The 24,342-nt window shown below is 45.9% G+C and overlaps 3 protein-coding genes across 5 annotated transcripts in view; all 3 read left to right on the forward strand.

Moving 5' to 3' along the window:
- The first annotated feature begins 292 nt into the window (after positions 1-292).
- LOC136368798 (glutathione S-transferase theta-1) lies at positions 293-9,750 on the forward strand. The gene is made up of 6 exons (XM_066331191.1): positions 293-474; positions 554-610; positions 3,567-3,654; positions 4,736-4,886; positions 7,290-7,466; positions 8,545-9,750. The coding sequence occupies exons 1-6, from the start codon at positions 363-365 to the stop codon at positions 8,743-8,745; spliced, it is 786 nt and encodes a 261-aa protein (XP_066187288.1). The 5' UTR covers positions 293-362; the 3' UTR covers positions 8,746-9,750.
- Positions 9,751-11,403: 1,653 nt separating this feature from the next.
- On the forward strand, positions 11,404-13,920 carry LOC136368795 (D-dopachrome decarboxylase-like). Its single transcript, XM_066331187.1, has 3 exons — positions 11,404-11,554; positions 11,632-11,807; positions 12,582-13,920. The coding sequence occupies exons 1-3, from the start codon at positions 11,447-11,449 to the stop codon at positions 12,652-12,654; spliced, it is 357 nt and encodes a 118-aa protein (XP_066187284.1). The 5' UTR covers positions 11,404-11,446; the 3' UTR covers positions 12,655-13,920.
- A 2,614-nt stretch (positions 13,921-16,534) lies between these two features.
- Positions 16,535-24,342, forward strand: part of CABIN1 (calcineurin binding protein 1) — a 106,301-nt gene continuing 98,493 nt past the window's right edge. For 2 of the 3 annotated variants that reach the window (XM_066331188.1, XM_066331190.1), the window contains exons 1-11: positions 16,535-16,671; positions 17,637-17,762; positions 18,890-18,954; positions 19,392-19,484; positions 19,784-19,897; positions 20,071-20,205; positions 20,468-20,648; positions 21,423-21,552; positions 22,245-22,394; positions 23,253-23,545; positions 24,047-24,215. In XM_066331188.1, coding sequence (XP_066187285.1) covers positions 18,952-18,954; positions 19,392-19,484; positions 19,784-19,897; positions 20,071-20,205; positions 20,468-20,648; positions 21,423-21,552; positions 22,245-22,394; positions 23,253-23,545; positions 24,047-24,215 — 1,268 coding nt within the window. In that variant the 5' untranslated portion in view covers positions 16,535-16,671; positions 17,637-17,762; positions 18,890-18,951. The remainder of the gene's footprint in view (positions 16,672-17,636; positions 17,763-18,889; positions 18,955-19,391; positions 19,485-19,783; positions 19,898-20,070; positions 20,206-20,467; positions 20,649-21,422; positions 21,553-22,244; positions 22,395-23,252; positions 23,546-24,046; positions 24,216-24,342) is intronic. The other variant, XM_066331189.1, reaches the window with a different exon arrangement.

The following is a 24,342-nucleotide window of genomic DNA, read 5'->3' on the forward strand; positions in this document are numbered from 1 at the left end:
GGAGGGCCGGGGAGGGCCGGAGGAGGGCCGGGGAGGGCCGGAGGAGGGCCGGAGGAGGGCCGGAGGAGGGCCGGGGAGGGCCGGAGGAGGAACGGAGGAGGAACGGAGGAGGGCCGGGGAGGGCCCGGGGAGGGCCGGAGGAGGAACGGAGGAGGGTCGGAGGAGGGCCGGGGAGGGCCGGAGGAGGAACGGAGGAGGGCCGGAGGAGGAACGGAGGAGGGCCGGAGGAGGAACGGAGGAGGGCCGGAGGGCACCTCCCGCCCGCCCGCCCGCCGGCTCGGCCCCCGCCGGCCCATGCGGGGCGGCTCCGGGCGCTGGGCGGCAGAGCCGCGGCAGCTCCCCGCAGCGCGGGCCGGGTCGGGATGGGGCTGGAGCTGTACCTGGACCTGCTGTCGCAGCCCTGCCGCTCCATCTACATCTTCGCCCGGAGCAACAACATCCCCTTCGAGTTCAAGCACGTGGAGCTGTTCAAAGGTGGGACGGGCGCTGGCGGGCCCGGGGCGGGCGCGGCCCGGCGGGGCGCGGGCTCAGCCGCTCTCTTGGCTCTTGGCAGACTCGGTGCTGGGGAAGAAGCCGGCGGCGGGGAGCGGCGCGGAGCAGCCCCGCGCAGGTGAGGGCAGGGCGGGGGACGGGAGGGTCCCCACGGGCCGGGGAGCGGGTCCCCGGGGGCGGGGAGGGACCGGCCTGCCCCGCAATGGCTCGGCGCTGGGAGGCGAGCCCCGGGCGGGGAGCGGGCTGAGCCCGCCGCTGCTGCCCTGCTCCCGGCGGGGCTTTGCTCTCACAGAGCCCGAGGCACAGGAGCAGCAGCGCGTCCTTCAGCCCGGTGAGAGGGAAGGACGAGCTCCCAGGGTCACCCGAGGGATGCTGAATCCCAGCGCTGCCCAGGGGCACTGAACGCGGTGGTTTGACCGTGCGGCTCCAGTTCCCAGAGCAGTCTCGTAGCTCTGCTGCATCTATTTTTGTGGCTCTGCAAGGAATGTTCCTCTAGCCATTTCTAGCAAATTAGTCACACTGACAGCCGAGGAGTGCTCTGGGAGTGCTGTACTTTGCGGGAACACTCAGCTCTTCGGGCTCCTCCAGCTGTATGACAATTGCCCAGTTAAATGTTGCCTTCTCCTAGTAAATTGTTACTTTTGTCCCTAAAGAAAAGCATGTTACTTGGAAACCCATGGCTAAGTATTAGATGATTAGGCAGGTATATGACTGGCAAATAGAGTGGGATTTTCCCCCTTCTAATTCCATAAAATCTTCTCCACTGCTCTTTTCACCCACCAATAAACCTCCTCTTCTGCACTTTAAATTACGCTTGAGATTTCCTCATGTGTGCAGCCTGCCCTGCTTTTTGACTGTGGATACTCTGCTTGTTAAAGTTACACCTCAAAGCCCAACAATACACACTGTATGTATCTATATCTATCTCTATCTATCGATATCTCCATCCATCCTTGAGAGTCATCAAGAACTAATTAGGCTAGGTACAACTGAAATTAAACACAACTGTAAGTCAAGCCATTATCACAGGAATGATAAAGATGAGCCACCCAATACCACTAAACAAAAAGGGTGGCTCTGCTGGCTGGAAGAGAGGCACAAGCTTAAATTCTGCTAAACTGCAAATGCAGATATGGATCTCTATTTTCATACAATAAGCGGTGGGTCCCAATGAAGCAGCCTGGAGTTAGTGTTCACACGAAGGCATTTACCACTTCACAGCTCAGTCAGAGTCTCAGCACAGGTCTTTTATGTCTATGTACAACCCAGAGTAACTGATGCCGTCCCTGGGCTGTGTCACAGACACTGACCTACTGTCCAGCCTGCCGTAATGGCACTTTAGCCCCGTCAGGGAACAAATCTGCTCAGTATTCCTGCTAGAATTGCTGTATGATGAAAGCTCTCTGAAATCTGATTCAGGCTGCCTTCACCCACTGCTTACTTCTCATGTCCTTGTTTCTTAGTTTCCTGCTGCCCTGGATAATAAACACAGACAGCAGGACAACCAAACAGCCGGGTCTGACAAGGGACTGCTCATTAGCTCTAAAGCCTTACTGACTGGCAACTTTCTACTGGGTTTTTCCAAAGAACTGAACGCTACAGATCTCACCAGAGCTGGGTGTGGTGACTACTGGCTTTTGGGGCCCTTCTAAAAGCACAGAACAAAACACCTTCCCTGAGCAACTCCTTGCAAGACAGTACATTTAGAAACATTTACCTCACTGTTTCTGTGATAGAAATCATGAGAGTGAGGCATCCTGTACTTTGCCCACTGCCTTGATTTTTAGACATTTTTATTTTCATATTCAGTTTTCTCAATTATTTGGCTTAACCTGTGCTTTCTATCAGGCTGTTATTTTTAAGAAGCCCTACCTAGGGCTTCCTGCCTCTCCTGACAGTGTTGCCTGGTTCTGCTGTGCAGATGGAACCTCTTACCCAGTTAAACTGGAAGCCATTGTCACAGCAGGTGGCCAGAGACTTTTCCTAATGAAAAGGAAAATGTGGGTTTGAATCCCTTCAAATAGCAGATGAATGTAAACCTTAGTCTCTGATAAAGCTACTTGCTCTGGAATTTTAAACCCCCCACTTCTCAAAGAAGAAACAAGGCAGAGGCTAGTCAGCTGGGAAGGAGAACAAGTGGTAATGTATGCTCTGCTTGATTTAACTCATTATGTGAAATTGATCTAAAGGAAAGTCATCTGTAATTGTAATGCAGCAACCTGCCTTTTCCCAGCCCTTCCCAAACCAGCTGCAAATAAACTTGTTTGTGCAGAGGCTGGTTTTATTTGCTGGAGACTATTTCCTATTGCACATTTGTCCAGTAATGTGGACACTGCCACTGATTCCTCAGTGGGTACAAATATTTCTTAGAGGTGGAGATCATGATCCTTTTTTTGAACAAAGGGATTGTTGTACAAGACCTCCTGCTGGTCATGCTGATTTGATCAGGATTTGCAGCTTAATTGTCCTGTCTCCTCAGGAGCACTAAAAACAAGCAAAGCAAACAAAATCCCCACAGCTTTTCTTACTCAGGTGTTCCTGGGCTGTTGTGCAATTCCCTGGCATTTAACTGCAGACTGGCAAGTCTGGTGCCAGCGTGGGAAACTGAAAGCCTGATGACATAGTCAGCTGTTAATTCTTCCGTGGGACTGTGGAGTTTAGACTCTTACAGAATGGTGTCTTCCTCCTGTGTTTTCCTGCTAGATGTAGGTTCACATGCAGAGCCAGGAGTAACACAGATTCAGAAGTAGTGCAGAGTTGAGGTGTCTGAGCTTCCCTGCCCCTAGCCAACGTCCGCTCTGTCAGTAAGTTCTGCAAGTATCCTGGCACCTGAGTCGAGCACGAGAACTCCTGTTAGAGATACAAACTGCTCCATGCCACGTGTGCAGCCTGAGCCGAGTGCCCTCTGCAGACGGCTCTTGCTCTGCCATTTCATTACCTTTCAGTGGTGAGCTATGACCCTGTTGGGAAAACCTCACACAGTTCACTGGTCATCGAGCTGGCTGCAGGTATTTCATTTATCATGCACTGGCAGATACACTTCTAACCTCTGACTTGTCTGTTCTTATTCTTAGGGCCATCAGGTAGTGAAGGTGCAGGCAAAGTCAGCCTCTTGAAGAAAGTGCCAGCACTGAAGGATGGAGACTTCACCCTTGCAGAATGGTAAGAGCTCAGTCCTTAGACTTCCTTGTGTACCAGCAATCTGTGCTGCATTCAGAAGATGTCATTCCCATGGAATAATTAAGGATCACAGAATATATGAACATGCTGGTTATTTTTAATAGTATAACCTCATTTGATCTCTTTCCACTTTCTGTTTGAATTATCTTTCAGAATGTAAACAACTCAGCTGACATAGCTTCTTCATCTTACTCTGAATGCACTTACCTCAAAATGGGATTATAAACATTTCTGGGAGATGTTTAAAGCTTATAAAAATCCCTTTCACCCTAGGAAAAGAAATCCCTTTTACTCTAGGAAAGAATTCTGTTTATCTGAATTAATCATAAAGGCTGAGTGAACATCTACACAGATAAAATTTAGGATTTACATTAAGAGATTAATATGGAGACTGGTTCATGATGTCATAATACTGAAACAATTGAACTATAGCAGTATCAGCATGGTAGGGGTGTCTGCATTTTCTTCCCTTTCGTCAGCACATTTTCTGTGGTATCTTTTTTTGTATTCTTGCAGATGACTAAGATATTTTTCCATCTGACTTCTGCCAGTTAGTGAAAGTATAAACATCTGGACAAACACAAAAAGATTCTGTAGGGTTTCTTTGCTGAGACTTCTACTGACTTCAGTGGAAGCTGCATGCTGGAGACAGAGCTGATGAAAAGGCAGCAATAACCCATCAGAGAATTCCATTTTGTACACAGGCACAGAAACAGTGCAAGTCTCAGAGATGGGTCAGCACAGGCAAGGAGCAAGTGGAGTTACCATCACTGATAGATGATTGTGGAGATTTATTGTTTGTTTACCCCAGTACTATCCAGCAGCACCATAGAACAGTGCTGTGATTTTCCAGCAGGTTAAAGTTTTTATGGAAGCTGAGGCCATTAAGGGCCACCGACATCAACATGAATTAGATGCCTTTATATGGTCCCTAGACTCCACTGGAAATCCTGATCTGAATGCTTTTTAGTGGAAGCAACAAGTTGAGAAGGAGAGGGAGCTTAGGCAGAGGCATTCTGTAACTGCCTGACCCCTCTCTTGTCTCCTGCTGGTGCGTGGGCAGCACGGCCATTCTGCTGTACCTGAGCCGCAAGTACAACACTCCCGACCACTGGTACCCCTCAGACATCCAGAAACGGGCCCGCGTGGATGAGTACCTGTCCTGGCACCACGCCAACATCCGGGCCAATGCTCCCAAGACCATGTGGATCAAGGTAAGGACACTGAGTGGAAAAAACGTGAGGAAAGTGATGTTTTCCTGTGAGAATACTGAGCATTTTAGCAGTCCCAATTCAGAGAGAGTTTGTCATGATGAAACAACAAACCTGGGCCATTCCCAGTTGAAAGGAGCTGATGGACAGGGAGCTGTTCCAAACTGATCAATGTCACAATTTGGCAAAAGCAGATTTGGCCATTTTGGTTTTTCCCTTTGTCTTGACTAATAAAAAACTAAGTGAGCTGAGCTACACCCATAGTAAGGACTTTCTTAATTTTACAGCTCTCTTCAAAACAAGAGGCTTTGTTGTTTCATATTGTTCATTTTTTTATGCTTATGAACACTTTATTTGTTAAATAAATAATTTTTTCCACTTTTCTACAAGGAATTTTTTTTCCAAACCAGTTAGAAAATGAACCCTTTAAGTTTACTTTCCAAAGAGACCCCATTCAGAGGTTTTCTCCCTAATTTGCCCTAAACCAAGACACCCTTAAAGAAGGTCTGGTACAGAAGGTCTCAAACCCAACATGTTTTCACTGCCTGGATTTGTAAGGGAATATGTAACACTTGGTATGGCTTCCATGGGCCTCCCCCTCCCTGCACAGCTGTGCAGAGTGTGCACATAGGCTGAGTTTGGCTTTGGTGAACATGTGCTTTGTTGCTGGAAGCATAAAGACTTGCATTCTTCATACAAGTCCCTGCAGCCTCCTTAGGGTGGAAATCATAAGGAGTCTTCCAGCTCACTGCTTCTCTGAAATAGGCTCAGGGACAGAGAGGAGAGAGACACTGAGAGGCAGATTTTCTTTACTCAGTCAGGCCAATTTACATTTAGGCAAAATCACCTGATTCATCCTGAGCCAGAAAATCATTTAGTATCAGATGATTTTGGTGGATACCTATTTCCAACCAACCCAGCAGACAGTTAATGCAACTATCCCTAGAGAGCCCTAGGTGCAGGTATAGTTCTGAGAGGACAGCTGATGTGGAATTTCAGATGAAATCAGGACTGCTAGTAAACAGGTAAGAACTTCACTTCTCCATTGTAAAGTTTGCCCTTGTTTGTGCCTAACAAAGCATATCCTGACTCATTTATCTTCTTGAATTTATTGATATTTGATATTTTGGCTGTAGAGTACAGAGAAGCAATTCAAATATGAGTCAGATTCATACAAGAAGCAGCTTCTTCCAGCCTCTGCAGGCTGTCACTGCAGTGCTCCAAGGGAAAGAAATCCAACTAATTGCTGATGATGATTAGATAGCCCAGATGCAGAAAAGGTCCTCAGAATAACTGTAAATATGGAAACATTTAAAGCTACCATGTAAGAGAAGCATATTAGCTAGAAATGGGTGAAGGTAGACAGCCCTGAGATAAGGAAAAGGAAGAAGATGCTGTTTCAAACGATTTTACCCAAAGATCCCATCAAGCATAATTGGAATCACTTAGGAAGAGAACTGGCCACGAATTTTCTGATTAAATAGATTCCACATGTATTTGGCCAAAATCCTGGCTCAGATTAAGCAATCCCAAATTGAATTGTTGAATATACTAGCAGTAAGTAGAAATTCAGTCCACTCGTACTGACTGAAATCTGTGTGTTTAATTTTGATTCTCTAAACAAACTGTACTTCTTTAGCTGTGAAAGCTAAAGGCAGTACAGCTGTGAAACACTGAGGGCTCCAGTGGTGCATGCATCTCTGTGACTGGTGAAAAGTATTGTGGAAAGGCAACTACTCCCTGTGCCAGCAAGTCTGTGCAGAGAAAAGGACTGCACTTACGTGATTGCTCCAGAAAAAATTCTAGTGCTTTAAAGAATGGTGCTTTAAGCCACTGTAAAAATGGTGTTGACCACTTCCAGCCTTGCTGGCTGCTGGCACACAGAGGGAGCCATTTCTGTCTCTCCAGCCAGTGTTGATGCCTTCTAATCCTTCCAAGGCTCCTGCCACAGCCACCACCATTCCCTCCTCTCTGTCACCCTGCAGGGCAGGCAGCTGCCTGCAGCACCCAGTTCCACAGCAGGGATGGCTGCAGGGTGACACAGAGGTAGCAGGGGTGACCGTGGCAGAGATTTGTCTTCCCTGGAGCTACTGCCCATTTTTCTTTTGTAGCCCAACAGGGTGGAGTGGGAGGGCACAGCTGCCAGCACAAAATGACATGAGGATCCTTGATTTTGTTTCACACATTGTTGCTGATCAGCTGGAGGTCAGTGCCGGGGCAGGTCAGCACCTAGGACTGCTGGTGCGCTCTCTGTCCAGGAGCTCTGTGGAGCTGCCACAGTCCATGAAGCTCTGGATCCCCTTCTGTGGCTTTATTGCAGGTCACTGATGATCATGGGTGTAACTTAAATTACTACTACTACAGAAAAGATGGTCATGTGTACTGTTATGTCCCTTCTCTCTTCAGGTGTTGATTCCCCTCTTCACAGGGCAGCCACTGCCCTCAGAGAAGCTCCAGGAGGTTATGGAGGGGCTGTCCACTTCTCTGAAGCAATTTGAGGAGAGGTTTCTGCAGGACAAGGCTTTTATCATTGGGAGTGAGATCTCCCTGGCAGATCTTGTGGCCATTGTGGAACTGATGCAAGTGAGTGCTGGAGTGTGGTGAGGAAGCATCAGCACAAGGGAAAACAGATGCTGCTGAGCAGGGAGAATGCAGCATGTGGTAACACTTCACTAGGAGGAGAAGCAAGGGCATATCTCAGCAGAACTGGCCAAAGACAATAGGGAGAATGTGGGAATGGGTTCAGAACAGCACTGAAAATCAAAAAAAAAGGAAAAAAAAAAGGAAAAAAAAAAAAAAAAAAAAAAAAAAAAAAAGCTAGCTGCAACAGATCTTTTCTGTTTCTCATCTCTACCAATAAGCTTGTCTTCATTTTTTATCATGACTTTATTTTTAACCTCCACAGAAGGAGGTAATATATAAAGTGAGAAGCAATAGCAGACAGGCCTGATGAAATGAGACAACTATATAGGAATATTTCTATCATTCAAGAATATAATACTTGCCTATGCCTGGAAGATGAAAGAATTAATCTCAGACAGAGGCAATCGAATTAACTCTGTTACAAACTGGTTGTTGCCTGCCAGACCACCCAGGCCTGGATCCTGCAGCCCAGCAGTGATTTCTTTCTCCCAGTTCAGTGTCCAAGGGACTGAAAAACAGCAGTTCTTCTCTACATTGTGTTCCAGAGTGGCACAGGCAGAAAGCAGAAAGGGGGGTAGATTATGTTAATTAGGACGCTGCCTCAGTTAAACACTTCATGTTTTGTGCTGGGTGTTGCTATATAATCCAGCACTCTGGACTATCTAGATTATTACTGCAAACTGGGCAGTGGCCCCTGGAACTGCCAGCCCACCACATCTTCAGTGTCGTGGCTGAAAATCACTCACAGAATGTGGTCATCAATGCTGCACTAAACAGCTATTCCAGCACCCAGGAACTGAGTTGTAAATGCCCTTTAAAATACAGGTTAGCTTTTGTGTGCCCCAGATAAAGTACACCTGACCAGAGGAGATTTCCCTCCTTTCTACTACTCCTCTAGGAGCTCCTCCTTTTTTCCCCTGCCCTTTACCTGTACCTGGAAGTATACTTTTGGTGCCTGTTGTCTCAGTTAAGAAGTGACTGCCCCAAGCCTCACTGTTGCTCTCTCCCCTTTCTGCAGCCTGTTGGAGTTGGTTGTGACATCTTTGAAGACAGACCCAGGCTGAGGGAGTGGCGCAGGCGGGTGGAGGATGCTGTGGGGAAAGAGCTTTTTTTCCAAGCCCATGAGATGATCCTCAATATCAAAGAACTGAGCAATATTCAAATTGATCCGCAGCTGAAAGAGCAACTGGCGCCTGTGTTGATGAAGATGTTGAAATGAATTAACCTATCTTAGCATTTTTCCTGCCTTATTTTTTTTCCTTTTTAACTTCCTCTCTGACATCCAGTTCTACATGTAACTGGAAAGAGCACTGTAATTCTAACACAGAAATTGCAGAATGTTTCCTCCTGGGCCTGGTCTTTCTTGTAACTTTTTGGGTGGAAGCTGGGGAAAGTTTAAGACTTAACCATTAAATTTATATAGAAGGCTGGAAGCCCGACAGGTCACTTAACGTGCATCTGAATTTTGTTTCAGTGTCAGTCTTCTCAGAGATGATAGAGACAAGAATGGTATTTCCTGACAGAATTCAAGCCAGCCTATAAACTGGGAATGTTAAAGAACTGAGTAGGATGAGGATCATTGTTTTCAGTTTTAACATTTGTACTGCAAAGTGTGCCTGATCCTCATCTTCCGAGTCTATGTCTGCACAGAGAAGTAGAGCACAAAAAAGAAAATTGGAAAGTTTCTTATTGTTGAGGCATTTTGCTTGGCTGCCCATGTACATTCCACACTTCTTTTCTCTTTGAAGTTCCTTTGAGAAATTTCTTTGTATTCATCTACAAGTGTGAATCTTTATAATTCTGCAGTTTAACTGCTGCTTTGGATTTCTGAAAGCCTGGGTTCTGTTGGTGCTCTGTCTACCAGTACCTCTGTGCCAGTGGCCTCTCTTGGAGATTCATGCTGCTGGTGGCCACAACCTTGGAATAACTGCCTACCTAAAATACCATGTTGATATTATACTGAAAGAATGCATTCACAGTATTTTTCTGAAAAAGAATATAACAGTACAGAAACTGGAAGTTTTTTCTATGGTAATACTGTAAGAACAATCCACATTTCTCCTAGGAAGTGCAGAGAGGGAATAAATGCAGACGTGCTCTTCTGAGACTGTTTGGGATGGAAGTTCACCAAGTAAGTCACCCTGTGCAGCTCAAGTAATAAGAGAGATTTTGTGGCATTGAGCAACACATGCATCACAATAAAAGGGCAAAGAGTTGTTTTGGAGCTTTTGGGCTCTTTTTCTTGGCTGCTTGTTTCTGCTCAGTTATAGCTCAAATACAAAATCCTTTTGTATTGCAGCACAATTTATGAGGTAAAACTGAGCAAATCGAACCGTTTCCAGTTTCTTCAGTTGAAAATAACAAACTGTAAAGGATGCAGAAATTGGTGGAATATAAATCTGTATATTTCCATTCATAAGTAGTTGTTGCCTTTACCCTAAAATCTTTGCCAAAATTTTTTTCCTGACTAAAGCAAAATGAGTAGTGGAATTCAAAAATTGCTTCTTTCACTAATCAAATAACTGTTTTTTCTTTTTTTCCTCCAGTGCTACCATATCTTGGCTAGTGACATTTTTGCTGGCAAGTTCTAAAAAAACTGTTGTTTTCTCATGGTGTTTTTCACTAAGATTTCAGTTCTAGATACTACTCTGTCCTAGAAATCTTTTCCCAGCCTTATTCCTGGCTGGTTTTTTTGCACATGACTCTTAGTGCCAGTATTGTTTTCACTAGCAGCAGTGAAGGCCAAACAATTTCCTAAGCAGAAAAAATGAGCAATTTCATCAGTTTTCATTAGCCTTGTCTAGAACTGGAGAAAACCAAGATGTCATATTACACAAGGCAAACTTTCCCAACAGTTTTGTGCCCTAAATGATGACCTTTTAGTATAGCTGGTTCATAACCCTTTGGTGTAAACGAGCTCATGGAAGCTAGACAGTAGCTCAGCTTCTGGGAAGCCTCTGATCTCTACTTTAGACACTTCTGATCTGTAGATTAGACCGTCCCTGTGAGCCAGCCTGAGGTTGCTTACCGACTTACGAGCTCAAAGTCCTGATTGCTCAAAGTCCTCGTAATTAATACATTAGATAAAGCAGTAAACATCTGTGCTTCTATTTAATTTCTTGTAGTGTTGATTGTTCTGAGAAATTACCGCAATTCCATTCTCAACCCTCGCTGCACAGAGATGCCTGTTGTAGTGACCTAAAATGTTTTTGCACTGGCAGCAAGGGCCGTCACAGAACTCGTTTTACCCATCCGTGAGCGAGCTGTGACGGCTGTGGTCTCAGTGTCTCTAATGCACATCCCAGTACCGCCCACGGTGAATCCCCAAGGCCCGGCAGCCGGCCGGCGCAGCTGCGGCGAGGCTCAGTAACCTCGCCCGGGGCCGGCACGGACCGAGGGGCTCAGCGGGGCGGGCCCGGGGCCGGCACGGACCGAGGGGCTCGCTGCAGGGGCGGGCCCGGGGCCGGCACGGACCGAGGGGCTCGCTGCAGGGGCGGGCCCGGGGCCGGCACGGACCGAGGGGCTCGCTGCAGGGGCGGGCCCGGCACGGACCGAGGGGCTCGCTGCAGGGGCGGGCCCGGGCCCGGCACGGGCCGAGGGGCTCGCTGCAGGGGCGGGCCCGGGGCCGGCACGGGCCGAGGGGCTCGCTGCAGGGGCGGGCCCGGGCCCGGCACGGGCCGAGGGGCTCGCTGCAGGGGCGGGCCCGGGGCCGGCACGGGCCGAGGGGCTCGCTGCAGGGGCGGGCCCGGGGCCGGCACGGGCCGAGGGGCTCGCTGCAGGGGCGGGCCCGGGGCTGAGCCCGCCGCGGCTCGCTGCAGGGGCGGCTCCGGGGGCGGGGCAGGGCCGGGCCGGCTCGGCTCGGGGCCGGCTCGGGTCGGGGCGGCGGGCAGAGGCGGAGCGGGCCGCGGCGCAGGAGCGCCATGCCGTTCGTGGAGCTGGACACCAGCCTGCCGGCCGAGCGCCTTCCGCCGGGGCTGGCCCAGACCCTGTGCGCCGCCACCGCCGACATCCTGGGCAAGCCGGCCGAGGTGAGCGGGGCCGGGGCGGGGGCAGGCCGCGGGGCCGGGCTGGAGCCGGCGGGGGCTGACGGTGGCTGTCCCGGCAGAGGGTGAACGTGACGGTGCGGAGCGGGCTGGCCATGGTGCTGTCGGGCTCGGCCGAGCCCTGCGCCCAGCTGATCGTCTCCTCCATCGGCGTGGTGGGCACGGCGGAGCAGAACAAGGCGCACAGCGCCCGCTTCTTCGACATCCTGACGGCGCAGCTGGGCCTCGGCCAAGAGCGGTGAGTGCGGGCTGGCGGGGGCTCGGCCCGGGGGCCGCCGTGCTCACCCCAAGGGCAGCGAGGGCGTCCTCCCAGCCGCCCCACGGATCTGTGTCGTCCGTGGGTACGGAACACGACAAACGAGTACCAAGGGGATGTTCAGAGTAGTGGAGATAGTGACAGTTCCCATGGCCTCCAGGAGACTAAATTGTAATACAAGGCGAGATTGCAAACACTTAAGTGCTCATGAATGCTGAATCCCAGACGTGGGTTGGAGCCAGATGAAACCACAGGGTGGTATGCACTTGTTGAACAGTCTGGGCCTTACTGTTCTCTGAAGATCAGTAGTTACAGCTGGTGAAACTGGTGCAAACCCCACCAGAATTGATAGAGCTTCACAGGGGTCACCCTGCCAAATGCTAGAACAAGGCTGTTTCTGAAGGTCAGCCATGTCTGGCTCTGCTTGTCTTGCCCATCTCCCCAAAGGAGAGTGATAACTACTTCCCTGCCTCTTGGATGAAATCCCTGGCAAGATTATGCACTGTGTGGTTCCTTCTAAAATGGACAAATATCTTATTTAAATTGTTGAAATACAGACTGCTTTTGTTTGTATGAATGAAGCCTGTTTGTACCCTGACCATACACAGCTTATGTTTCCTCCTTAAATGAACACCCTGAAGTGTAAGACAGTGAGACCCTAGTGCAGATGTTCTAATGTGTTGCAGACTGGGCAGGGATAATGTTTAATTGTAAAATAATGTTTCCTGTCCACACTTTTGCTCTTATACCCGAAAGGATTGTCATCTGCTTTGTCCCACTGGAGCCCTGGCAGATCGGCAAGAACAGGACAGTGATGACATTCCTGTGATCCTTTGAGCGGCTGGCTGGAACAAAGCAACGGTGAAGGCAACCCAGGGATGATCAGCTCTGTCTGTCTGCTTGTTTCCTCTTGTGATCAAACCTGTGTACCTCTGCACTTTGACCTGAACTATTCACTTTCATCTTTACATCCTCTACACACAAAGCTCAAGAGTCAGGAAATTAACTGTATTGATTTTACTGAAACAGTTCAAAGTCTTTGTCTCAAGCTCAGGCCTAGACAAAGCTGCTTGTAGCAGTAAAAAGTTTAATTCTAGAACGTTTGGCTTTACTGAGGACCAGCGAGGTTCTGAGGTTTATCTAGTTTTTCTCATAGTTTGCAAGGCAGTAAAAATCCTTTTTTCTGTTTCTCTGTAGCAGCAGAAGGGTCTCAGGCCAGCAAAGATGACCTTGAAGTCAAATTCTTTTCTTGTTCAGGCTCCTCTGAAAGCCCTTTCTGGAAGGAGAGATGATTATTGGGAGAGAAGTTTAGGCATTGAAGGCTCATGTCAAATCCTGTGCTCTGTGCTCTGCCATTGCCACCTCCTGTGACTGCTCCTACAAAGTGTTATTGTTCACAAGGTTTCCTGGGCTCAAAGTCTGTCTGCTGATGGCAGTGTCTGGAGGAGAGTCACTTCTGAAGACCTGCACTGTGCCACCAAAAAATATTTTGAAGTTTCTGCTACTGTCAGCTTTACTTCCTGTTGTTCACTGTTTATTCAAAGTCCTTTTTCTTGCTGTTAGGGGGAGTTTTGGGATGATACAACATCTCACTGTGATCTGTGGTTGATGTTTCCAGCTCAGTGTCCCCGCAGAGAAGTGGTTTGGGTCTTTAGGACCCATATACTCCCTCACTTTGTAACTGGAATACACAGGGCATTTTATTAAAACAAAAGCAGGGTACTTTTTGTGTACAATGTTGTCTCTGCCTTCTGCTGCTAATGAAAACATTTCTCAGCTCCCTTTGGCTTTGTGACTTGGTCAGGTGGAGGTCAGGGAGCTCAGCAGAGCTGAGAGCACATCCATGGGGCTCCATGAGAACACAAGGCTGAAGGTGGCTTCTGTGCTTCTTCATCTTTATAAATGGAGTTTTATTTGTTTGTGGCTTTATTGAAAATATTCCATCTAATTAGCATTGAAAAGCTGTTTGTTCCCTATACAGCATAAATCATTTCTGTATTTGGCAAGTCTGACAGGAATATAACACCAAACACAAATTTGTATATCAGGCTGGGAGGCTACACCTTATCTGGTTAATAAACTGTAGCAAAGCTTCTTTTGATAAGTGTCAGTTTACTGGCTCACAGCAGCGGGGGTTTGTGGGTCTTAGTGCTTGGAGACAGACATTGTGGCTGCCTCAGGTCTCTCCACTTTCTCAGGGCTATTCAATCAAAAGGTTTTGAAACTCAGGCAAGAAACAGGAAAGTGAACTGAGTCTGAGAACACTGACTCAGCAGTACTGTGTGTCTGAGAAGGGGGTGGACAGTCCTGCCTTTGCACCAGCTTGAGGTGAATATTCCAAAATGCAGAGAATAATCTCACTTTAATTCTGATCTGCGGATGGTTCATTTCCTGGAGGTCGTTCTGCCCCCTCAAGTAACAGCCACAAACCCTTGCCAAAGCCTTTGTTTTCTTCAGAGAAAACTTGGTCAGCCCTGGGCCCCAGCTCTCTTGGTTTTGGGCCATGTTGCCACCTGGGGACTTGGGGAGGCTCTGTGCTTTCCTCACCCTTGGCTGCTCCCAGCGTGGGCTCGTGCTTGGGAACAGCTTCCCCAGTATTGCAGAATTGAGCAAGAAGATTTAAGAAAGTTCATGCTGATCTGAAGAAATGGCCTAATTTTTATTTCACTGAGCTAATGTTGGAGTAGGTTTGACAATATTTTGGGACTCAAGAAGGATAACCTGCAAAGGGGTTATACAGGTCTCTGGAACCTTCCCCAGGGCGTGAACACATCAACCAACAGAAGCAGGAAACGTTTTTCACACCTCAGGTTGGGGAAAAGCAGATGCACCAACCTTATCCATGGCTCAGCAATGACATTGTAAAAGCCCTTTCCCCTGAATGCTACGTGCAGATGGTCCCTGTTCCATGGGCTGGAGCCTGCCTGACATCTGGAGTTAGTGTCTCCAAGCTATAGTTGATCCTTTTACTGTTGCAGCTTCCCAGGCTCAGCCTCCTAAGGTTAACAAATATTTCTGCTCCCCAAAGTGGCCTCTGTTGTTTGAAAAGGCTGTATAGACATATGTTCCAATTGAAAGGCAATGCCCTGATTTTGAACACTGAGTAAGCATTTCCTAGCCTCAAACCTTTGAACTTTGGACAATCTTTCTGTGTATTTACCCTAGAGAGGAGCATAAGGCCCTGATGCAGGGCCACCACCAACAGGAAAGAACTGCAGGGTTGTGATAGCTTTGTAAGTACTCTCCAAACACTGCAGTGTGTTGCTGCTGTGCTTGGTTTGTCATGGTGGAAAGAAGGGCATTAACACAAATGGTACATTTGAGATGAAGAAGAGCTCTTCCTCATAGTGCTAAGGGGTAATTCAACACAATGCTTGAGCACAAGTGTGATGTGATGTGTTGTAGCAAAAGGAGTATTCAAACCTGAGGTTCTGTCCCACAGCTGGGGCCTTGCCAGCCTGTCTGGCACGTGCTTGGGCTGTGCTGAGGTCTCTGTGGGGCTGCAGATGGCACATCTGCTCTTTGACACTCGCTGCTGCCTGACCACCCTACACTCAAATAAAGCCATTTACACACGGAGCTGTCTCAGTGGTGCTGGGCTTCACCTCCCTCTGATCCCAGGGGCACAGAAGTGTCTTCCCATCTCCAGCTCCATGGCAAGCCTTAGGGAAACTCGGTGGCCTTGGGCTCATTTCCAGCCCCCTGGGCAGGGGGTCCACACACCCCACACAAGCTGCATCTGAATAACATCTGACCTTCCTGTCGCCTGTTGAGTAGGAGCAGTCTTTAGACATATTAATCTCTGAAGCTGGAATCCAAATTTTGCAGACGGGCTGCAAAAAGAGGATGACAGTGCCTTATGAAGCAAAGCAGCTCTGCCCCGCATTGTTTGTGCAGGTGTTAGGGTGTTTGAGGGTTGAAAAGGCAAGGAACTGTTTTCTGCCCTTGCACCATTCTTCTATGAGAAATCCCCAGACATATTCGATCTGGAGCATCAGCTCCACATTTTGGAGTTGGGCTGCTGAAAGATAATGACAATACCTTTCCTTGGGAAGGAATGCTTCCGGTGCCGACAGTCAGACAACTCTCCAGATACAGCAAACACCTTTCTGTCCTGACAGCTTTTGAGTGGGATCTATCCTCGGACGTATTAATCCTTGGGGATGGTATCCAAATTTTGGTGGTGGATCCCTCAAAGGGAATGGTGACATTTTTCCGTAGGAAAGAAAACACCTGGACCCAGTGCTTCAGGGGCAGACACCAGGCTGCCCAGGGGAGGTAAAGGCCAGCATGTCCTGGTGCTTTTGGTATTGGAGCAATCAGAGTCTTAAGCTGCGCCAGAGGAGGTTTAGATTGGATACTGAGAGGAACTTCTCCACAGAAAAAGTCATTAAGACATTAGACCGTGCTGCCCAGGGAGGTGATGGAGACACGGTCCCTGGAAGTGAAAGTCTGGACGTCTAAAGAAAAGTCGAGTTTAGAGTTTAAAGAAAGACTGGACGTAATCTGCTCGGTGCTGTTCGGTCCCAGCCGGAGCTCTGACCCCAAAGCCCTTTCCGACCCGAACCGATCCCGGGACACCGTGACCCCTTAGCGCCCTCAGCGCCGCTCCCGCCCCCCACCTCGCAGTGCGCAGCGCTCCCATTGGCTGCCTGGGGAGGGCGGCTCGGCCAATGCGGCGCTGCCTTGTTGGCGCCGTGGCTCCGGAGGCGGTTGCGGTGGAAACGGCCGGTGCGCGGCGCCCGGGGGAGCGGCGGGAGCCCGAGGGACCCGCGCCGGGAAACGGCGGGAGCGCCCCGGGAACTCCCCGGGAGGAGCGCCGCCATGCCGGGGGCGGCCCCGCGAGGTGAGTGTCCCGTCCGCCCGGCCCCGCGGAGGGGCAGCCGGCGTTTGGGCCCTGCCCGGTGACAGTGACGAGAGCCCGGCCTGGGCGGTCTCGCTCGTGCCGCTCCCTCCCGGAGCCGCGGTCGGAGGCGAACATGGGCTCCCGGGCCCGTGTGCCGCCCCACGGGCGAGCGGCGTGAGCAGCGTCCCTGCCCCTCCGTGCAGAAAGTGATCGTGTTTGGGTAAAAACGGCTTGTGCTCGAGTGAGTCGGATCTTTGCAGTGTTTAAAAAAAAAAATAAATCCAAACAAAATCTCAAATGTTTTTTAAAATGCGTTTTTACAATGTATGGATCCCAAGTGTGGCAGGTACAACAAAAGCTGGGAAAACCCAAGTCACTCCCTTTGTTTCTTACTTAGAAGTTGAGAACACAACTGTGAGAGCAAGAGCTGACATTGGAAATATTTACTTAAATTTTAAACTACTAAGGTAAAAGGAGAGAAGATTCTAAAGGCAAAAGGCTTGTTACCTTTCAGGATGTGCACACCTGTTGTAGCCGCAGATTTATAGCTGAGACACTCTGGTATCTGAAAAAGTTCAAACTGGTATGTAATACTTAATATGAAAGAACAATTATTTTTTGTCTGCTTGTCTCATGTAGCTGTGTTCCTCTGGAAGTCCTTGTAGCAAAGTACTCTGTTCCTAAGTGCTGTGGCACTGGTGTAACTCACTCCACTCAGGGTAGTTTTGCAGCCATGTACAGTGCCTGGTATAAACCAAAATGAAATAACACCCAAAACTGTGTTTGGGCAGCACCCTGCCCTTGTTTTCTGGCAGCATCTCACAGTCCTGTTTGGTTCTGTGCTTTCAGCCTGGGAACACCAGGCTGGAGAGATGCTAAATGGTTGTTGTTAAGTTCCTGTGTGTTACAAGCTTCCAGTATAAAAAATAAGTAGAGCTGAAATAATTTTCCCACGTTTTCTGTAGTTGCAGTTTCCCCAAGAGTCCAACCTCGGAAGTGAAGTCTTGACCTTAGTCTTCCTCTGGCGCCTTGAGCAGGATTATTTGGATTCAGCAAAAGAATTGGGCCTATTACTGAATATAGGCATTTTTGTAAGTGGACTTAAACCCCATCGACTTAAATATGTAATTGATTTGGGATCATACAGACTGACTGACTTAAACTGTGATGAGCATCTACACCCTGTCCAAGTGTGTAACATTCAGTCTGTCTGAAAGTGGTACCCATTAATCCTTGTGCATGTATTTTCCTCATGTGAAAAGTAGACAAAGAATCTGTCCTGAAGGAGATTTGAGGTTTTATTAATGTTTATCTGGTGACTTTTAAGAGAAAAATGCTTTATTGCTGTGCAGTTGTCAGTTTGATTTAACTACAAGTGAGGAGAGCCAGTGGTGCATGGGCAAGCAAATGCTCATTGCTGAATGAGTGAAATTCCTGTCAAGGCATTATTTTCTCTACATGCAGAACTAATCATGATGATGTATGAGTTAATTCAGCTTATAGTTCAAAACTCCCACTGCTTCCTGCTGTGGTTAATTCTGGACTTACTCTTCTATTAATGTAGTCTCCCATATTAAAGACTGTTTTTAGCCTGTCTTGCATGTGTCATCTCCTTGTTTGAGTTGATGGGAAGGTTTTATCATACAGCAGTGAAGGTTTTCTATAAAAGAAGCACAGAACACTTCCATATATTTTTGCCTTTTCTAACATGATGTTTCAAGCAGTTAATTGAATATCAATTATGGGCTTACTTAGGAAGAAAAATTACTTACAGGTTATAAAGGTGTATTGGCCCCTTCAAACTTTTTATCAGGGCTAAAAAGGACTGGAAATATGAGTATCCTTTTTCAGAATGAAGAAATGCTAGTTAATAAAACTTCATTTTCTTTTGTTGGCACCCATCTAGTAGATCTAAGTGTGTCTGCAGTACCTATAACCTAGTTTTGCATTAGGGCTGGGCTGTAGAGGTTGGTCAGGATACTCAGAACAAACACTGATTGTTACAAACACTGATTCTGTTCCAGCAGGGATGGCAATAATGAGAATTATTCCTCTGTGGAATTATTGTTCCTCAGTGGTTGGGCTGTCTATCTCTTGGTATGGGGTGGTGGTTAATTGGATATTAATGTATGCTTGTAAAGTATTCCCAGCTTGTCTTTTAGTTCTGAATGTTTTCTTTGTGAGCCGAATAAATATTCTAATCCTGTTTGCTTTCCAGAACTGTTTGTGATAGACCCTTCCTTCTATTCCTGGAGAAAGACATTGTGAATAGTTGTGAACATGGTAAGGGTTTTTTTTGAGATGGGTTTTGAGGTGTTTTGGTAGAAATAAAATTCAGAATTTTCTCCTTCTCTGGGACTAAGAATAAATTACCATAATGAGAACATTGGTTTTGGAGTGATCATAGTTATTGGTAAATTTAAGAATTTGGAAAAAAAATTACTTCAATGCACATGTCTATTCTAGGAAAGCTGTTGTTAGGAAGACACCTGCAATTTGGGTTTTTTCAGCTGATGTTGGATGGGAAATGGTTTTGATATTTGTTTATTTGCAATTAGGCATGATTAAATTAATTACACCTCTTGTAACTTTATGTAGAGGTCTGTCAGTATTGTTCATGGACCAGTTAATTTAGGAAAAAGAGAAAAATCCAGATGTCAAAGGAAACTGGGACATACGTAGATGTCACATTTCTTGTCACGTCTCAATCGTCGTTCCAGATTCGGATTGCGGCCCTGAATGCGAGCTCCACGGTGGAGGATGACTATGAAGGAACCTTCAAAAGTCATAAGACACAGACAAAGGAAGCTCAGGTCAGTGATTCCACAATTTTCTTAATGAAGTTTTGTCTTGAGGGGAGTTTTGTCTTTAGGTGCAGGGATTTGTTCAACGGTGATATTTTGTTTTTATGAAAGTTTAGTTACTCTATCTCTTGAACTGTCCTTTAGCAGACTAAAACTTCACTCAAATGAGTTATTTTAGAAAAGTAACACAAATGTCCTGCCATATAGCAGAAAGTGTTAAAAGTGTGAAACCACTGAAATCCATAATAAACATAATTATATTTAATAAAGCTTTCTTAATAAATACGTTCTTATTATTTAAATCACAGGAAGCAGAAGCTTTTGCTTTGTACCACAAAGCTTTGGACCTTCAGAAACATGACAGATTTGAAGAGTCTGCTAAAGCTTATCATGAGCTGCTTGAGATTCGTCTTCTGCGAGAGGTCAGTGACCTTGAGAGAATGACACTCCAGAAACTGTTTGCTGTATTTTGTCTTACTTCCTTTCTAACTGGCTAACTAGAAATGTCAGTATTATCAATTAGCAGGTTGTTTTGCTGTTCTTCTTACTTGTCTGATTCCTAATGCTCACGTTGCATTTATTTTATAATTTCTAGGCAGTTCTTTCTGGTGATGAGAAAGAAGGGCTGAAACACCCAGGTTTGATGTTAAAATATTCCACCTATAAAAACCTAGCACAACTGGCAGCACAGAGGGATGACTTAGAGACAGCCATGGAGTTCTATCTGGAGGTACAGTGCAGCTGAAACTAGACACTGGAGCTTTAATGTTTATAAAAACTTCTAAAATACAGACACACACATCCAGCACACATCATGTCAGTGTATAGCTGAATACTGTATTCTTTCTGATGCTGTATGGGATAAAATTGCTTCACCATCCAGTCCCCAAAGCAGTTCTGATCCTGCTGAAAACTAAAGCAGTTTCAGTCCCTGCAGCAAAGTGGGTATGCATGTCTGAAATGTGGGTAATACTGTTTGTTGTGCTTTCTAGGCTGTAATGCTGGACTCCACTGATGTCAACCTCTGGTATAAAATTGGTCGTGTGGCAATAAAACTGATCCGCCTTCCTCTGGCTCGTCACGCTTTTGAAGAAGGGCTCAGGTGTAATCCTGATCACTGGCCTTGTTTAGATAACCTTATCACAATTTTATATACACTCAGTGACTACACAAGTGAGTACAGTGCATGAAAAACATCTCAGTGTGTGTGTGATTTTACACACCAAGAAAGATTGTAGCAATGAAATCATAAATCATGTAGGTTGAAGTGTATCTTGCATAAGCAATGCAGCAGGGTTTGATAGAGACTGCTACTTCATGAAAGAGATTTTACTGAATTACAAAGCATGATGGTTTAGATAAGTTTTGGTTACCCTAAAATAAATGTTTGTGGTCTCATGGATCAGAGCCTCTGCAGGAAGTTTCCCTGTACACTGTTCCTTTGCCTCTCCGTGTATGTTGGTTTTGGCTTTCTAGTAATTTCCTGCTGCATAGTTCTGAGATTTAGGTAGAAAAATACAGTCTCACTCATAGTCCTGGTAGGATTAATTGTAGTTACAGCAGTGGATACACTGCTTGCTTCACTAATGGAGTCTGCAGTTAAGACATTTGATAACATAATCAATAATTGTGAATAATTCTGTTTATGTTTTATGGTTCTATTTCCTTCTGTGCCAGAACAGGCTTGAACGTAAGGTGAAAGATGTACTGCAAACATGGTTTAAATAAAGTTAATTACCTTCTTTTTCTGGGTACAATACCTAGGAAGACACAATAGACTATTTTAACTGTATGTATGTAATTATTTGACACCTTACAAAGCAATTGGACTAATTAATGTAATTGTCACATTTGAGTGGAGTTCAGTGGTGTATGTGAGGCCCAGAAATGGGAGCTCTGAATGAACCAAAGCAGCTGTTGACCATTTGATTTCTATTTCTCTGTCAGCATGTTTGTACTTTATCTGCAAAGCTCTGGAAAAAGACTGTCTGTACAGCAAAGGGTTGGTTCTGAAGGAGAAGATCTTTGAGGAGCAGCCTTGCCTCCAGAAAGACTCCTTAAGGATGTTCCTCAAATGGTGAGTGTTGTCTTAGAGTATATACTGCCTTTGGAGTGTAGATTTTGGGTTTGGGGTTTCTCAAAAAACCTGCTGAGATCTTGTGCTTAAGGTGATAGGAATACCTTGCTGACCTGCCTTCTGAATAATGTTACACGTTGGTGCTGCTGACAGAATGTTCTTCAGGAATTCCTTTTGGAGGGAGATAGAAAGAGGAGAATAATCCATTTGCTGCTCATTTATTTTCATACCTAGATCTCTTGTAATCATCTGTGTTTGTTTTACTTATTAGTTCCTGATCCCTGCAGCATTCACTTTAGTTTTTCTAATTGAAACCAACCAATAACAACCAAAACCAAAACAACTCTCGCCTTGCCTGCAAGAAAACCTCACCAAAAACTCCCTACACCTTATTGCTTTTCTTCCTGAATGGGCTTTATAGTGTGAGGGGGTAGGAGGAAAGTGGGAAAATAGAGGCCCATAAAATTTACAGGATCTGTTTAAGTTAACTGATCATTCAGAACAAAGTTTTCTGATGGTTGACACTTCCATATGTATGCCATAAAGTTGGTAACATAATATGTGAATGCTTTTATTAACACTGTTTTTATTATGTTATATCAGGGTATTAAATGCATCCCCTCTAGGCTTTAATTAAAAATACCCCAGCAAACAAGAACTTTAATTTATCTCCATTTTTTGTTATTTCCTAGTGACATGTCTATTCATAATGTGAATGTGAGTGCAGCTGAAACAGGGAGGATCATAAATGAAGCCCTGGAGCTGCGTAAGAAAAGACAAGCGCTGCTGGTGCGTGAGAGAGAGCCAGACCTCAGACTGGTGCAGCCAATTCCCTTTTTCACGTACGTATTTGTGTTTGCTCTTTTCTAAGAGATCCTCTGAAGCACAAATCCTGACAGCTGTGTTGTGCTTCAGATTTCTTCAAAACACCTTTTTTGTTTCCTTGTAAAAACAAACCCAACCCCCCCAGTGCTTTCCTATTTTTATAGGTTGGTCTCGTGTGCTTATGATTTTAGTATAAACCTCATAGCTATTAGTTTCCAACTTTTGATGTTAAACCAGTGATGTCAAAAAACAAGTGTGGTGTCTGAGAATGATTTGGCAGCTATTCCAATGTATTATTGGTTTTTGTTATGTATGTCTCGTTTGTATGTGAATTTCAAAGCAGGTTTAGCCTTTTAAAATTGTTTTTACGGTTGGGATAATGAAAGCTCGGGAAAAACACTGCAATTCTTTCTTTGTAGGAAGATGTAAGGATACTAATAAGTTGTTATATATGTCTTTATTAAGGTATAAGGATTTGTATTACATATATTTTTCTGGAATATTAATAGACTCTGCATGTAGTTCATATTGCAGAGAAGTTGTTTCTACTTGTGAATAGGGATGAGTTCTTTCAGTGTTGTTGGTTGAATGCAGAACCTGAAAATTTTCTTTGACACTACTTTTTTTAGGCTTTTGGTGTAATTTCCTCAGCAACTACTGCATGGACCTTGTGTTTTTCAGAGACTTTTTTTGAGTGATGGGACAGGTTTTTGACACTCAGCTGTGTGTTGCTGTCCCACTGAGAAGCTCCTCATGCTGTCTCTAAGCTGTTGGAGAAAAACAGTGTTGAATGCTGTTAGGTTTATAAACATAAAATAGAAAATAATATGACAAGAACTGAAGACATTGTGGTGCCGTTGTGTTTCCACTTGCAGGTGGAAGTGTTTAGGAGAAGCCTTACTTGCCATGTACCAGCACCTCACAACCTGTGATCCTCCTCGACCCAGTCTGGGAAAGAGAATTGATCTCTCAGACTACAAAGACCCAGTTCAACATTTGATGCTTTCTCCCACCTCTACTCCTGTCAGTGTTATTCAGCCAACTCCTGTCAGCACTAACCCACTGGTGACAATGCCAGATCCTGTATTATCTTATACTCTAACCACATCCAACTTCCCAAGCCACAGTCAGAGTTCATTGGAACCAGGAGCTGCTGTAGGTGAGCAAGGTACTTCAATCTAAGATTCAAGATATCTTTCCTACTTACCTGGGTATAAAAAACACCTCAGAATTCTTTGGGACATAGTATCTTTCAGCTGCGTGTTGGTGGAGTCAGAACCTTTTCAGCATATGTGTAACCTCTGATGGAGAAAGTGAAGGAATGTCTGACTTTTCTAGTTTTGTGCTGTTGCCTCATGCTTCAGTCTTTCAGATGAGAAAAATTGTGACTCCATTCCAGCAGTGATGCATATCAAACTTTTAATGCTGGGAAGGGCCTTGAGCTCCATAGAATGAATGAGCTGTTTTACAAAGAGGTGACTGTTATTTTTCAGCTCATGTGTCACTTTAAGAAGCTGAGAAGATTTTTTTGGCACTGTCTTCAGAAGGAAACCAATGAATCTCAAGTGTTACTGTGTAATTATTTTTTTAAAAATAAAAAAGATTACTCACTTTTTTTATTTGTCAATTTAACCTGTCAGATTTTGGTTTTTTTTCATTATGTTTTTAGGTGACATATCTGCAGGTGATAAATCTAAGAAAGGAGTGAAGCGAAGAAGAATTGCAGAAGACAGTGGTGAAACAGCCAAAAGGAGATCTGCTAGAGTTCGGAACACCAAGTGTAAAAAAGAGGAGAAGGTTGACTTCCAAGAGCTGTTGGTGAAGTTCCTTCCTTCCAGGTACTGTACAGCAACAACTTTCATTACGAGATAATCATAGAGAGGAAGCTGTTTGGGATTTTGTTTGATTGATATCCCTCCAACCTTAAAACTACCAGTCCTACATTATTTTTTGAAGCAGATGTTG

This window comes from Sylvia atricapilla, chromosome 17 (assembly GCF_009819655.1).
Source record: "Sylvia atricapilla isolate bSylAtr1 chromosome 17, bSylAtr1.pri, whole genome shotgun sequence".
Classification (NCBI taxonomy): domain Eukaryota; kingdom Metazoa; phylum Chordata; class Aves; order Passeriformes; family Sylviidae; genus Sylvia; species Sylvia atricapilla.